The sequence below is a fragment of the Chelonoidis abingdonii genome, chromosome 3 (genome assembly GCF_003597395.2).
Source record: "Chelonoidis abingdonii isolate Lonesome George chromosome 3, CheloAbing_2.0, whole genome shotgun sequence".
In the NCBI taxonomy this organism is placed as follows: Eukaryota; Metazoa; Chordata; order Testudines; family Testudinidae; genus Chelonoidis; species Chelonoidis abingdonii.
Genome location: NC_133771.1, coordinates 71208941 through 71222559, shown reverse-complemented (window position 1 = coordinate 71222559; position 13619 = coordinate 71208941). Strand labels below are relative to the sequence as shown.

Sequence of the window (13619 nt, the reverse complement as noted above, 5' to 3'; positions counted from 1 at the left end):
CCACCAGCCTCAGCCTTCCAAGTAGCCGTGATTACAGGCAAGCGCCACTGCACCTAGCAGCTGATAATAGCAAATGCATTAATTATATAATATTGTACATTTATATAAACCAAAAGTTACATTGCAATGTAAAGTCTGGAGAGCAAAGCCTTTCTCCAATAGCTATTATGAAGCCTACAAAGCTCCCCCTCCCACTGACCTTAATAATAGCAGAAGTGGGTATGGGGAAAAAGTGAAAAGGAAATGGAGGGGAAAAGAAAGACATTCACATTCAGAGGGGTAGCCACGTTAGTCTGGATCTGTAAAAGCAGCAAAGAATCCTGTGGCATCTTATAGACTAACGGACGTTTTGGAGCATGAGCTTTCGTGGGTGAATACCCACTTCGTCAGATGCATGTAGTGGAAATTTCCACTACATGCATCTGACGAAGTGGGTATTCACCCACGAAAGCTCATGCTCCAAAACGTCCGTTAGTCTATAAGATGCCACAGGATTCTTTGCTGCTTTTACAGATCCAGACTAACGTGGCTACCCCTCTGAATGTGAATGTCTTTCTTTTCCCCTCCATTTCCTTTTCACTTTTTCCCCATACCCACTTCTGCTATTATTAAGGTCAGTGGGAGGGGGAGCTTTGTAGGCTTCATAATAGCTATTGGAGAAAGGCTTTGCTCTCCAGACTTTACATTGCAATGTAACTTTTGGTTTATATAAATGTACAATATTATATAATTAATGCATTTGCTATTATCAGCTGCTAGGTGCAGTGGCGCTTGCCTGTAATCACGGCTACTTGGAAGGCTGAGGCTGGTGGATCACTCAGGGGTTCTGGGGTGTGGTGCACTATGCCGATCGGGTGTCCGGTGCCACTGACAGCCTGGCCAGCAGGTGGCCGAAGGACTGGCTAGAACAACACGAATGACATGTTGTGATCGGCGCTCTCTCTGTGAGGGCTGATGGACCGATCGATCAAGGTGATATTAGCAGACCATCATTCATATGTAGATGCCCTACTGCTTCATCACATTTCACTCTTAAAGAAAGAATTTATAGAATTCTTGAAATAGCTTGATGCTTGCTAGGACTTGTATGCCTTTTAAAATAATTGCTACACATTTAATAAATATATGAAATGAACGGTATACAGCCAAAAACATATATCATTACAGAACAAGAGTAAGGGGCAAAGGTTAAGTTTGGGCAGGCATTGCAAGTTGGGTAGGGTGATGATGATTAAAGATGGTTTATATGGCAATGGAGAATTGGCGAGATCACTTCATTATTCATTTCCAGACATTCTAATCCTTTTTTTTAAAGTAATACTTTTGTAAACAAAGTGCAATGTAGTTTTTGTGTACTACCTGAACTTTGAAATACTCTGAACCTTAATTTATTTGTAACCATGCTTTTTTTTTCTTTTTGCAAAATTATGCTAGTCACTGTTCTATGTAACAATGGCCATTAGCTCTTCAGCAGGATGTATTAAACTCATCTGGTAGAGATGGCTGGATTCCGTTTTTAATTATTGTCAGTGGGTTGAAGTATAAATTGTGGACTAGATATACGACCCTTAATCTACAACGGAACTTACTGATGTGAATATGATGTTTGCACAAAGATTATAAGAATGGCCATACAGGGTCAGATCAATGGTGCATCTAGCTCAGTATTGTGTCTTCTGACAATGGTCAGTGCCAGATAAAGAGGGAATGATAATAACAGGGCAACTTCGACTGATCCATTCTTTTGTTGTCCAGTCTCTGCTTTTGGCAAGTGAAGGTTTAGGGACATCCAGAGTATTGCATTGAGTCCCTGGCCATCTTGGCTAATAGCTATTGATTGAACTGTCTTCCATGAACTTGCCTAATTTTTTTTAACTCAGTTAGACTTTTCTCCTTCGCAACGTCCCATGGTAATGAGTTCCACAGGCTGACTATGCATTGTGTGAAGTACTTCCTTATGTTTGTTTTAAGTCTACTGACTATTAATTTCATTGCTGACATCTGGTTCTTGTGTGAAGGTGTAAATAACACTTGTTCTCTATACCTGTTATAGACTTCTATTATATCCTCCCCATAATCATCTATTTTCTAAGCTTGAATAATCCTAGTAATCTTTTTAGTCTCTTCTCATATGGAAACTGTTCCATAACCCGTATCATTTTTGTTGCTCTCATCTGTACCTTTTCCAGTTCTAATATTTCTTTTTTCAAATGGGGCAACTGGAACTGTCTGCAGCATTCAACTTGTGGGCTTACCATAGCTTTATATAGTGGCATTATGATATTTTCTGTTTTATTATTTAGCCTTTTCCTAACAGCTTCTAACTTTATATGAATATTAATTACTACTACTATTATTATTATTATTATTTATTATGCTAATATTTTGTTAGTGTTCTTGACCTCCACTGCACAGTGAGTAGATGTTTTCAGAGAACTATCCACGATGACTCCAAGATTTCTTTCTTGAGTGGTAGGAGCTAATTTACACCCAATCATTTCATGTGTGTGGTTGGAATTATTTTTTCCAATGTGCAATTTACTTTGCATTTATCAGCATTGAAGTTTATCTGCCATTTTGTTTTGTTTAGTATGATATCTTTGTAACTGTTTGCAGTTAGTTTTGGATTTAACTTTCGTTGGTAATTTTGTATCGACTGGAAACTTTGCTGCCTTGCTGTTCACCCTCTTTTCCAAATTGAACAGCACAAGTCCCAGTACAGATTCTTGGGGGATGCTGCTATTTACCTCTCTCCATTATGAAAACCGGTAGTTTATTCCTACCCTTTGTTTCTTATCTTTTAACCGGCTACTGATCTGTGAGAGGACTTTCCCTCTTATCCCATGACAACTTACTTTGCTTAAGAGCCTTTGGTGAGAGACCTTGTCAAAGGCTTTCTGAAAATCCAAGTACACTATATCCATTGAATCACCGTTGTCTACATGCTTGTTCACTCCCCCGCAAAATTCTAATAGGTTGGTGAGGCATGAAATCCCTTTACAATAGTCATGTTGACACTTCTCCAATGCATAGTGTTTGTGTCGGATATTTACTATAGTTTGAACTGGTTTGCCTCATACTGAAGTTAGGCTACTGGTTGTAATGGCCAGTTTTGCTTCTAGAGCTTTTAAAAAAAATAGTCATTACGTTAGCTATCCTCCAGTCATCTGGTACAGAGGCTGATTTAAGTGAAAGGTTGCATATCACAGTTAGTAGTTCTATAATTTCATATTTGAATTGCTTTAGAACTTTTGGGTGAATGCTATTGGGTCCTGGGGGCTTACTACTGTTTAACTTATCAATTTGTTCCAAAACCACCTCTGTTGACACCTCAGGGTTCCTCAGATTTGTCACCTAAAAAGAATGGCTTGGATATGAGGATCTCCCCCATATCTGCAGTGTAGGCAGATGCAAAGAATTAATTTAGTTTCTCCGTCATGGCTTTGTCTTCCTTTAGTGCTCCTTTAGCACTTCAGTCATCCAATGGTCCCATTCCTGCTTTTGATGTACTGGCAAAAAATTCTGTTAGTTTTTGTGTCTTTAGCTCATTGCTCTTTAGATTCTTCTTTGGCTTGCATTTATTATAGTTTATACTTTGACTTGCCAGAATTTATGCTCCTATTTTCTTCAGTAGGATTTGTCTTCCATTTTTAAAAGAATGCCTTTTTACTTCTAACTTCCTTTTTTACTCTGCTGTTTAGCCATGGTTGCATTTTTTGGTCCTCTTACTCGTTTTCTTAAATGGGGGTGGGTGGGTGGGAATGCATTTAGTTGGAGCCTCTTTATGATATTTTTAAATAGTCTCCATGCAGAGTGCAAGCATTTCTCCTCTGTGTCTGTTCCTTTCAGTTTTTGTTTAACTAGCTTCTTCATTTTTGTTTTGAAGTTAAATGCTGCTGCGGTGGGTTTCTTTGGCATTCCTCCGCTTCCCTCCCCCCATGTTAAATTTAATTACATTATGGTCACTCTTATTGTGTAGTTCAGCTGTACTCAGCTTTCGGACCATGTCCTGTGCTCCATTTAGGATTAAATCAAGAATTACGTCTCCCCTTGTGGGTTCCAGAACAAGCAGCTCCAAGAAGCAGTCAGCTTCTAATCTGTGTACTATGCTTCTAACCTTTCCCTCATTCCATCCACTAAAATGATTAGTAATTAAATGTTGACACTGAAACATCACCAGTGGGCTTTAGAGTTGACATTTCAATTACATTATTTGGTAACAGGGTAGCTCACACCTCTGAGTCAATGTTTGAGGCTGTATTCAGATTCAGGCAGATATTGCATCAGTTTACACTTGTATCACATTAACGTGTGTGTGTGTGTGCTGTGTTTTTCCCTTTCAATCTGAAGACCAAGAAACTTTTTTAAAAATTAGAGTTTAAATTTTGAGCAATCTGAATGCGTCCTATGGGACACTGTGACATTACCCAGGGTACAGTCTGGACTGTTGAACAGCTGTGCCCCCTCAGTTCTCCGTCTTGGGGTGCCATTTATGCTGCTTCGCTATGAGAGCAATCATTCCTGGTCTGCTCACACACAGCATCCAGCATGTAAATTATTCCTAGCTATACTGTATGAGTGCTATAGCCAGCCACTTTTGAATTGCACTGCAGAGGAACACTGCAACAAATTCCCAGTCCCAGATTTCCCCCTAGAAATGTGCGTCGTCTACTACTCAGCCCTCTATTGGACAACACAAGCTCATATAAAGTCCATCATTTTATTAATAGAAAATGATATGCACAAATCCTGTTAACTCAATGGAGTTTCCCAAACAAGCACACTGGTTTAGATAAAAGAATAAAACCAGTTTATTAACTACAACAAGATTTTAACTGATTACAAGTAATGAGGCATAAAAGTCAGAACTGGTTACAAAGAAATAAAACAATAAAGACCTAATTTAACTAAATTAATTCAGATCAAAAGTCTCTCACTACTTGCTTCTTCAGCAGTCTTACTGGCTGAATTCTTTTCAGACAGGATTCTTCCCTCAGTCCAAAGCTGTTTTTGTTCCTCAGGTGTTGTGGCTGCTGTGGGTAGTGAGGAAGGGAAGAATATCTTGGTGCATCTGTTCCCCATTCTTATACCTTTTCCTCTTTGAGAATCATCTCCAGCTGGGGTTCAGGATACAGGAAGTGTGTGAGGATGAGAATTTCCAGCTGTTTCTTTTCCAAGGTGTAAATTCCTCGCCCACACCCTTTTTCCTGCCAAAGAATAGCCACTTAACTAGGTGGTGATCTGTTTGATTTCATTGTGTCAGTTTGCCTGTTGTCTCTGAGGAACTGGTTTGTGGCTGCTTCCCCAAATTTGGAATATGTCTTACTAAGTTCACACAGTAAGGTTCTGGCTTTGTGCTAAATCTGAGAGTTGGACTCTGATTGGTGAAGGCCATTGGGTAAGTCCATTGTTGGTTGAAATGTTCAGTGTTTCCCTATCAAGAGCGAGGATGGAAAAGGAAACCAGTGATTCTTAAAGAGGCTAGTATTATCATCAGTCCTGCACAACATATAATTAGGCCACAAAATGGGTAGAGGAGGAGATGCATGGACTGTGGTTTTGGAGTATTCGGTACTCTGATGACTTCCATCCCTACACTCAGCCATGTTGGATTTGGCTTCTGTTGACTAAGTATTAGATTACTGTAATGCCCTTTACATGAGGCTACTCCTTGAAGCCATTTGGAAAGTGAAGCTAGCACAGAATGCCCTTTAGTCAGTGCTCCAGGGCCTGCATTAGTGTCCAAAAAGTTTCTAGAATTCAGTAGTGGAATTAACCTATAAACCTGTAAATGGTTTGGAATCTGATTACCTGAGATGCTACTTCTGTCTACCATACTGTTGAAGCTGCAATTAGTGGAGGTGCTCAAACTGGAGCTTTCTTGTTTTGAGAAGTGGGGAGATGCTGACCAGACACACTCTGAGAGAGATTCTCTGTTTTGGAACTTGCGCCTCTAACTTGGTCTGCTATTGTCAGAATTTGTTTTCTTGACATGCTGCAAATCCCATCTTTATCCTCCAGTAATGGTGAGTGAGTGGGCTGGGGACTGGAGGGTCTGTTTTTTAATCCTCTTATTAGCTGGTGAATATTTGTGTATGTTGAGATGGGAAGAGCAATCCTTTACACTGTATATTTGTATTATGAAATTTAATTTATGAAATGAGTGCTCACAGCATGAGGTGGGCAGGTGCAGCAGCTTTCATATGTATAAAGAAATAAAAGTGTCAGTGCTCTGTATAGCTCTTGATAGCAAATTAAAGCATTTCCTCACATAGCTCTGTGCCAGTGCAACTCAGTACAGACTTGAAACAGCCCACCCAAATTGTGGCCTCTTGAGCACAGAATGCTAGTTATGCTGAACTGTAATAGTTTCTTGTATTCAAAATATTGAAAGAAAACATTTACATAAACTGCATATGAAGCTGTGCGGTTCCCCTGCAAGACTTTGGGGTAGAATCTTTGGAAGAGACTGCTTCTGTGTTATATTAAACTGTCTGGGGAAAGGGTTCTTGGGGGGATGCTTATTACTTGCTTTGTCCTTCTGACAGCAGAGGTCCTCTGGGTGTGGCTTGCAGCTGTTTACTAGAGCCAGTGACTTTTAGGAAAGGCTACTGGAAGATGACTCCCTCAGGTAACAGGAATCTTGAATTATGAAGCATATTGAGGTTTTATGAAGGTGTCTAAGTTCAATAGAGTTGAAAATTTTCCAAATATGAAAGCTCATTTTGAATCTCTTTAAAACTTTTATTTTAAACGTTAATTTGATGTGGATGATTGAAATCGCAAAAGGTTTTATACGAATAATATTTTTCCATATGGCTTGCTGTGAAAGTAACTGGAATATAGACAGAAGGAACAGTTGCTAAAAGAGGATTTTTATATGTCCCTCTAAGTTAAGGAATCATAGTTACAGGTCTCAAACCTCTGTTGTGTTCTAATATCTATTCAACAGTCTGTCATCTTTATAGATTAAAATTGCATATTTATGACTTTAACCTATATAAGCTAAATGTTAGGTATTGAAATATCTGTCTGTAGTTATTTTAGGTTTAAAAAGGCACTTTTCTAAAATAATGATCACTATATGCTTACCTATAAAACTTCCCATTTTAATCCATTTTCATAGCTTCATTCTGTTGAGTACATTTGATTAAACTAATAAGGCAGTTACAATTAAAATATCTGTTATACATTTAGAGGCTATAGTTTGCAGTATAATGTCATCTTTAATGTTTTCGTTGCAGGTATATGATGATGATTGATGGCACGAATGAAGTTTATATGATTGGCAGAGATAACTCAGTGTTTCATGTATCTAACCTGGAGTTTCCATTTCGTAAAGATCTTCGCACACATTTAGCAAATACTCTGTTGGATGGGGTAAGGTGCATAATGTTTATTACAATGCTATTTTTCTGTGTTCAGCAACTAAGCCAGATTTGCAGTCCTGGGGATAGTGAATGTTAGAATTACAAGAATAATATGTTCAGTGCCTAACAGAGTGATGATCACATTTTCCATTCATCATTTGTTACCAGTCCATCCATAGAGTAGCAATGCTGACTGCTCAGCAGGGGCTGAAATCAAGATGTTGATTGGCAGCCTCTGAAAAAGAGGAGGAAGAAAGCAAAAAAGGAATAAAACGTGACATGAATCTTTACACTTGTCTCCTTCGATGTTGGAAACACTGCAAGTGAACTGAATTATCTTCTACATTTTTTTCAAGACTCATTTGCTAACCTTTAAATGAACTCGCGTTGAAAGGAGCCGTTTGTTGTTTGTTCTCCCACCTTCATTTTTCAGCTGATTTTAATTATTGTCTTGTGGTTTATGTGCTGTTTTCACCCTCTGTTAAAGTTTATCTATTTATCTCTGACTAAAAACTTCAAGCAGCGCTGAAAATTTACATAAACTTAAATGGGCCTGATAGTTTGGCAATATTTTAAACTGGCAGATTATCTGGAAATAGAGTTTATAAAATACCCGTAATTGTTAAGTAATTCAGCCCAGCCTTTTAAACCAAATATTGCTTTCCAGAGTTGTTAAGAGGAGAGAGCAACTCCTCTTCATCTCTCTTTTTGGGGAGAAAATGGCTGCATTGGCTAGCAGGTCATGGGAGGGTTGGAATCTGCCCAAGGGGAGGGGGATGATAGTGACACCATTGGCTGTCACCTGGATGGTGACTAGGTAAGTGAAGCCTTCCTGATGGGTCTGCTCTTACAGCTATCAGGGTGACCAAAAGCAGGAGGTCCTGCCTTTTGACCCCTGGATTTTTCTTGAAAAGATGACCCTGCTTCTGTCACCACTGCTCTTCCCATTTCCTTTGCATCCTGGAGCTTGTGCTCCCTCCTGTTGTGGTCTGTACCACCCCTTGGGTTTGCCACATTTAGGAATCATTCTCTTTCCTCTCCTTAATGAGCTACTATGCCTAAAGAAGGTCACAAACCAAGCTGTCATCTTAAGAGTGGGCTGTTTAAAGGAGCTCTGTGCCCTTTGAGCAGCAGTGGGAGGCAGAGAATCAGGCAAGTAACTACAGAGACAAAGCTCCTGCACCCCCTTGCAGCAGCAGAAAGCAGGGAGCACCAGGAGAACAGAAGTACACAGCTGAGGAGTGTTGCAGGAGGGTTGTGTACCTTTGTGAAGATGAGAACTGCTGCAGCCAAGGAATGTATAAATCACTGGAGGTAATTGGGTCCCCTGATAGTCCATACTACTGCTCTTTTTGTCCTTCCACTCATTTCCCTGGACTCTTAAGAGAAGTAAAGCTCTCTCAAGGCTCACAAAGTGCAACCAGTCTTTGTCCGCTGCCACTCATCCGTAACTCACATAGTGATTATGGTTGCCATATTGTTGAAGTCTCTGCAGCTTTTCTGTAGCCACTCAGTAAGGTTGTGTATTGTCAGCATAATTCAGAGTTTTTCTGGTGACATGCTGAGTATCTTTCTAAGGGCTAGTCTACACTGGCAACATTAAAGCGCTTCTGGCAGAGCTTTAACGTGTCTAGTGTGATTGTGGTGCAGCTCTCTCCCAGTGTTCTTAAAAAAACAAACCAACACCTTAATGAGGGGCATAGCTCCCAGTGCTGGGGCACTGTTTACACTGGTGCTTTATAGCGCTGCAACTTGCTGCGCTCAGGGGGCTGTTTTTTCACACTCCTTCGTGAGAAAATTGCAGCACTGTTAATTGCCAGTGTAGACAAGCCCTAAGACAAATGGCTGAGTAGGGAACCAGAAGTGGTTATATTACTCTGCATTCCTTACTTTCTCCCATTTAATGGGCTCAGGGCCGGCTTTAGGAAGTGCGGGGTCTAATTTAAACAGTTTCAACGGGGCCCTGGCAGGGATGACTATACATTTAAAAAAAAAAGTAAAACACACATGGGGCTTATACGCACTGGGTGGTGCTCCGAGTCTTTGGCGCTGAGTCCTTCACTCGCTCCAGGTCTTCGGTGGCACTGAAGGACCTGCCGCCGAAGTGCCGCTGAAGACCCAGAGCAAGTGAAGGACCCACTGCCGAAGTGTCGCTGAAGACCCGGAGCACCGCCAGGTGAGTAAAAATTAAAAAGGTGCCTCTAACCAGGGAAGAGATTCTCACTGGGCGTGGGACCCTCTTAGGTGCGGGGCCCGATTCGGGGGAATTGGTGGAATTGGCCTAAAGCCGGCCCTGAATGGGCTAGCCCTCCTACCTTTCTGTCCTTATCCACAGAGGTAGTAACCCTAAACTCAGAATTCCAGAGTTACCTCATGCTCTCCTCAGGGATCTCACAGTTGGGTTTGCAGCAATGGTGGGTCTCCTGTCACTTACTCAAGTGTCAGATTTTGTCTTAAAAAATTCCTCAGCATGCCACCAAAAGAAATCTGAATTACACTGATAATGGACAGCCACTTACTCCAGTGCAGCTGCAGAGACTCCAGCAAAATGGTGACCACAATGACTATGTGGGCAGTGGGTGAATGGCAGTGGACAAATATTGGCTGCAGCTTATGGGCCCTGAAAGAGCTTAATGGTACAGTGACTTTCCTAGCCATCAGGCATGTTTTCACACAGCTATGCCAATGAGAATGCTACCAAAATGAAGATGCAGAGGGGTGAATTTGTGGATGGCTTCACTCTCCTATATATAGAACTGTTGTTATTGTTACCCATGGCTGTTATCCAGCATGAAACCTTGACACCTCAATAAATATCAGAGTGACCAGAGCTACAGACAAATTGGTTATCTGCTTTCAGGACCTATGAATACCTTGTATGTGCAAAGTAAACTAAACAGTGTCTTGTCTTATTAAAATATAAGTGTCTCATACAATTTAATGTGTAGTTATGGGGATGCATAGACCCTCTGATGTTATTTGTATTACTGTATAGCCTCCTAGGTGCTAGTCATGGGCCAGGAACTCCACTGTGGTAGGCATTGTACGAACACAGAACAAAAAGCCTATACCTGCCCCAAAGAGTATAAATATAAAACAAGAATTGACAAATGGATAAAGACAGATGAGCAAGAACAAGGAGACAATGAGACAGTATTGGTCAGCATGTTAGGCAGTGGTCTCAGCACACCAGCAGTATAACTGTTGTCAAGTTTTTTGTACGTATCGTGAAAAAAGAGAACTTTAAGGAGAGTATGAAGGTGGCATATGATTGGTTTTGTGAATGTTTACAGAGAGCAGCTCCCAACTGTGAGAGGTAACATGGCACACTGTTGCCAGGGCAAGCAGCCTACACGGCTTTGGCCTTTTGGGGTCTGACCTCAGAGCATTCAGCACCTGCATTCGCCGTGTGCTTCCTGCAGCAAGCCCGCCTGAGCGGGGCTCCTGGGGAAGCCAAAGGGCCCTACACCCCACCTCTGCAGTCAGCTGTGACTCCACCAGAGTGTAAAATGGAAGGTTTATTAGTTGATAGGTACACAGCGTAGATCAGAACTTGCTAGCACAGGAATTAGTGACTTTCAGCCACATTCATCTGGGGGAACCCTGGACCAGATGCCCTAAACTCCCCCCTCTTCAAGTCCCTCACAGCAGATTGAGCTGGACCCCATTGCCTGGCCTCTGACATGCCCATTGCTACTCCCCTGGGCTTTGTCCTGCTTCCCAGGCAAAATGTTACCTGATCCCATTCTCCTTCCTGCTTCTCACGTTATGAAGGGCATCAGCAATAGCTTACGTGCAGGCAGCTGGGCAGCCTCATCTGTCCCCAAGGGTCTCAGCAAAAGTCACACACCCTTATTCCCACCACAGAGGCACTGGTACAGTACACAGGGAAACTGAGGCACACAGTATTAATGCAGGACAGTAAGACTCACATGCAACGTAACAAGAGGGAAAACCCCACTTCATCACAAAGATGATGCCTAGTTTTCAGATCTGAGTGTAGGCAGGAGGGTGGTAATGTTCAGTGATAGAGACGATTTGGAGGGGAAGATTCAGAGCTCTGTTTTAGCCATGCTTGAGCTGACAGCTAAACATCCATGAGGAGATGTTGGAGAGGCAGTTGCAGACTTTTGTTTGGACAGGAGGAGACAGGTTAAAGTAAAGGTAGATCTGTAAGTTATCAGCATAGAAATGGTAGTTGCATTTGTGTTTCCAGATGAGTAGCCAGACATAAGTTATAAAGGGAGAAGAGAAGGGGGACAAGGACAGAGTCCTGTGGTGCCCCTACAAAAAGTTGGATGAGGGATGAGACGTGCCAAAGGATACGCTGAAAGAGGAAGAGAATTAGTAGGAGGGAAGAATGACAGAGGGCATGGGTAGATAAGATTTCAAGAAGAGGAGCATGATTGACAGTGTTGAAGGAAGCTGAGGATGAAGTACTGGTTCTGAACTTTGCCTAAAGTGAGGATGTTAGAGACTTTGACGAGAGCTATTTCAGTTGAGTGTAAGGCATGGAAGCCTGATTGGAGAGGGGCTAGGATGGAACTGGAGGAGAGGAACTCTACAGTGATTGTAGATAGTGCATTCAGTGAGCTTGGAGATAAAAGAGAGAATGGAGATGGGGTGGTGGTTGGAGTGGAAAGTGGGGTCCATCCACCATCCCATTTTGTTTTTTAAGCTGGCCAAATATAAAGCATGCTTTTATTGTCTAGCCCCAGGGAGCTCAGGAGATCAGATGGGGTCACTGGGACAGGCAGAGGGATTTGAGGAGGGAAGAGCAAATGATAAATGTCTGGATCTGTGACAGGGAGAAGAAGAATTGGAGGGGAAGAGTCATGTTATATTCTGTCAGTTTTGTTCTGGAAAAATCCACAAGGTCCTGTGCAGAGTGTGAATTGTGGACAGAAGAAAAAGGTTTTGAGGAATGAGTCTAAAGTGGTGAAAAGGTGGCTGAAATTGTGGTCTTAGGATTCAGTTGAGTTGGAGTAGACTTGTTTAGCTAGAGAGACAGCAGAACTGAAGGAGGACAGGAGAACAAATATGTAATGGAGGAAATCAGCCTGACCACAAGATATCTGCCAGAGACACTGCAGTGCAAGAACAGGAATAGGGGAAGCGGATGTTGAAGATGAGCCAGGGCTGGCATTGGAAGGGTGGACCTTGCAATGGTATTTAGAGGTACAAAACAGTTGAGTGTAGGATACGAAACATGGAGAGAGTGAAAAACTATCAATGGAAGGGCGGCCCGGAAGGACAAGAAGATTTCAAACAACCCAACCTCCAAATTTCTAGAATTCTTTGTGTTGAAAATTAGATGATGAACTGGTGGAAAAATATATTTGGACTTTCAAATAGGTTTTGACAAACCCCATAATAAGTCTAAATAGTATGTTGTCAACATTACAAAAGATCGATGGTGTTATGCCCTTATTCTATACTGGGATAGTGGTTTTATGTATTAATATCTTGGAAAGGGGGTAAATAGTGAGCAAAATTTGTAGAGAACAAAATAACAGGACTTTTTTTAGAACTCCGTATTAGAAGCAGGATTCTGTGCTAGATGGATCATTGGACTGGCCTGGTATGGCAATTCCTGCTGTGTTTCTATCATCTTATTTTCTTGAAGGACTGTTATTTCAGTAACTAATCCTTTGAACATGCAATAGAATTGATGTTCTCTCCTGACTCAGGGCTCCCCTGACGAAATGTAACATCAAATTGGCATGTAAGCTGCTTCTTGTACACCTGGATGATTTTTTTCCTGTTGCTCCTCACATTTTGTGGGTGGTTTTACTATTATGATGTGATGCCACTGGGTCCTCTTGCAGCCTTTGATGTGTTGAGTGGTTTCCGGATGAGGGGCTGGGGTATGGAAACCTCCTCCTTTGCTACCTAAACAAATACTTGTTTATCAGTCCGTGGAGTTCTGAGCATTGACAGATTTTACTTGCCACATTCCAGATCATTATGGGAGACGCATTAATGGCAAAACTGAGAGGACCTTCTAACCTACAATTTTTTCCTTGCTGTTGAAATTGACACACATGTCTGGGAAGCCCAGCTTCTTCAGGACAAGTGGGATGTGCTCTCAGCTTGTCCAGAATCATAAACCACTGTGCGACCCCATTGCCTCAGCTTTGCTGGAGTGTTATCTGTAAGAGTCAGGTCCTTACCCTACCTATCTGTCTGCCTCACTAGCAAATTCCTCAAGATCTTGCCGGTCTTAACCTTGCCTTGCAGATAACATTC

At 41.7% G+C, this 13619-nt stretch overlaps 1 protein-coding gene across 4 annotated transcripts in view; it reads left to right on the top strand.

The window, feature by feature from the left end:
* Window positions 1-13619, top strand: part of RNGTT (RNA guanylyltransferase and 5'-phosphatase) — a 416253-nt gene that overhangs the window by 143160 nt on the left and 259474 nt on the right. For all 4 annotated transcript variants that reach the window (XM_075063842.1, XM_075063841.1, XM_075063840.1 and 1 more), the window contains exon 9: window positions 7245-7380. In XM_075063842.1, the coding sequence (XP_074919943.1) occupies window positions 7245-7380 (136 nt within the window). The remainder of the gene's footprint in view (window positions 1-7244; window positions 7381-13619) is intronic.